This window comes from Otolemur garnettii, unplaced genomic scaffold (assembly GCF_000181295.1).
Source record: "Otolemur garnettii isolate 467f Iridium unplaced genomic scaffold, OtoGar3 scaffold00020, whole genome shotgun sequence".
In the NCBI taxonomy this organism is placed as follows: domain Eukaryota; kingdom Metazoa; phylum Chordata; class Mammalia; order Primates; family Galagidae; genus Otolemur; species Otolemur garnettii.
In genome coordinates, this window is record NW_003852415.1 from 7,650,545 (window position 1) to 7,652,602 (window position 2,058).

At 36.5% G+C, this 2,058-nt stretch overlaps 1 protein-coding gene across 1 annotated transcript in view; it reads right to left on the bottom strand.

Annotated features, from left to right (window-relative positions):
• The window catches only part of GTF2A1 (general transcription factor IIA subunit 1), a 38,044-nt gene that overhangs the window by 26,603 nt on the left and 9,383 nt on the right, over positions 1-2,058 (bottom strand). Inside the window, exon 2 of the mRNA XM_012803437.2 lies at positions 73-277. Coding sequence (XP_012658891.1) covers positions 73-277 — 205 coding nt within the window. The remainder of the gene's footprint in view (positions 1-72; positions 278-2,058) is intronic.

Genomic DNA, 2,058 nt, shown 5'->3' on the forward strand with positions numbered 1-2,058 from the left:
AAAAAAAAAAAAAAAAAAAAAAAAATGACAAATTCACCCAAGTAATTAAGTAGGAAAACACTCTAGTCTCACCTTGCTGCGATGCAGGAATAAGAACCTGCTGAGTTTGTGCTTGCTGAGGTACTGTTTGCTGAGGTTGAGCTTGCTGATGATGGTGATGGTGGTGATGCTGTGGCTGCTGGGGTTGATGCTGCTGTTGAACTTGCAATAAAAGCTGCTGTTCTTCTGAATGAAATCCATCTACTGCCCTAGACTGCATTAGTTTATTCTCCCATAACTAAGGCAAAGAATATTAAAGATTTCTAAGTGGAAAAAAAGAAACCTCTAGATATATAAACAGAACATTTTTAATTAATTTATGCAATTCTTTCATTTTAAAAACTGATATAATCACAAAAATACAATTCTTACCCAAGTGTAAACAATAATGAAAACAGCATTTTAAAGTATCAAACTCATTTTTGCCATTTCAGATTACTGGAGAATTTCTTTTATATATATCATTGACAATCTTTCTATGGTAATTCACTGATCAGATATAATTTAGTAAGGAATTTCATATAAGCAACTTTTTAAGTAATTGAAGATTATTCTCTGTAATATCAAAACCACTATTAAGCTACATATGGAACTCCTTTTTTTTTTTTTTGAGATAGGAGTCTCATTCAGTCACCCTGGTTAGAGTCCTGTGGCATCATAGCTCACAGCAACCTCAAACTCCTAGGGTCAAGCCATCCACCTGCCTCAAGGCCTCCCAAGTAGCTGGGACCACAGGCGCCCACCACAATGCCCCATTAGTTTTTCTATTTTTAGTAGAGTCAGGGTCTGGCTTTTCTTAAGGCTGGTTTAGAACTCCTGAGCTGAAGCAATCCTCTCACCTCGGCCTTCCAGAGTGCTAGAATTAGAGGTGTGAGCCACCATGCCTGGCCTGTTTATGGAACTCTTAATACCAAATTTTCTGCCTCTTAAATAACATATACAGATACATATACAGATAACATAAAGTCATCTAGTCATCTAGAAAATAAGAAACAAGCAATTCCTGAATTGGAAAAGCCCAACTTTCCATCTGTCCAATCCTACATAGGAAAAAGAAATTGCAATGCCTACAGGCCCAAAGGTTTTCTCCACCCCTCACATTTCTTAAAATTTCCCATTGTTTCATTATGCCAAAGATTGATAATCCTTTCTGTTTAGCCACTTTTATTTTCTCATTTTACCCTTGAATAGTTTTTGTGATAGAAAAAAATTAGAAATGAACAGAAATATAAAGAAAACATATGCAACTATTTCATTCTTCTCCCTAACACATTTCCTCTATCCCAGGTTTAATATTCAATCTAGAACTTCCACCCTGTAAGAAACTGCCTGAAAAAGTCTTAACTATTGCTTGAAAATACAAATAGAAATTAATTCAGCCATTTTGCACACAAGAACCTATACATATTCTGTTTCCTCCTCCAGGATTTGCTCTTAGAATATTGCCTAAGTCTCACCTCACTTGAGGTTTTTATCAGATCCTTCAAGAAGTTCCTGTTGCCATCGCAAGGACAGTTTTTTATATAATCTCCTGACCCTTCTAAACCATTTTAGACATTCTAGATTTGTGTCTACATTCTAGTAACAATTCCACCACATCTCTAGAGGCTATATAAATGAGTAAAATAAAGGTTAATGTCCCAGTGCAACAATTCCATCAGGAAACTGGTTAGTTCTGGTTTGGCCATCAATGTGACCAAATCATTTACCTTCCTCACCTAAAATAGAGGCAAACTGAATTAGACTACTTCTAAACTCATTTGCAGCTGATAAATCTAAGTCTCTGCTAACCCTTAACTAAAACAGCTAACCTCTTCCCTACTAGCCACATCATGACTAATACTTATGTAAGGTTTCCAAACATTCTGCCATCACCCAAACTTTGTATATCTTTTTCTCTGTTCCAAAACAAAGTCTAATTTCTTGTGAGCCAAAACTCAAGGTTAAAAAAAAGTCCTACTGGCTCCGCGCCTATAGCTCAACCGGCTAAGGCGCCAGCCACATACACCTAAGGTGGCG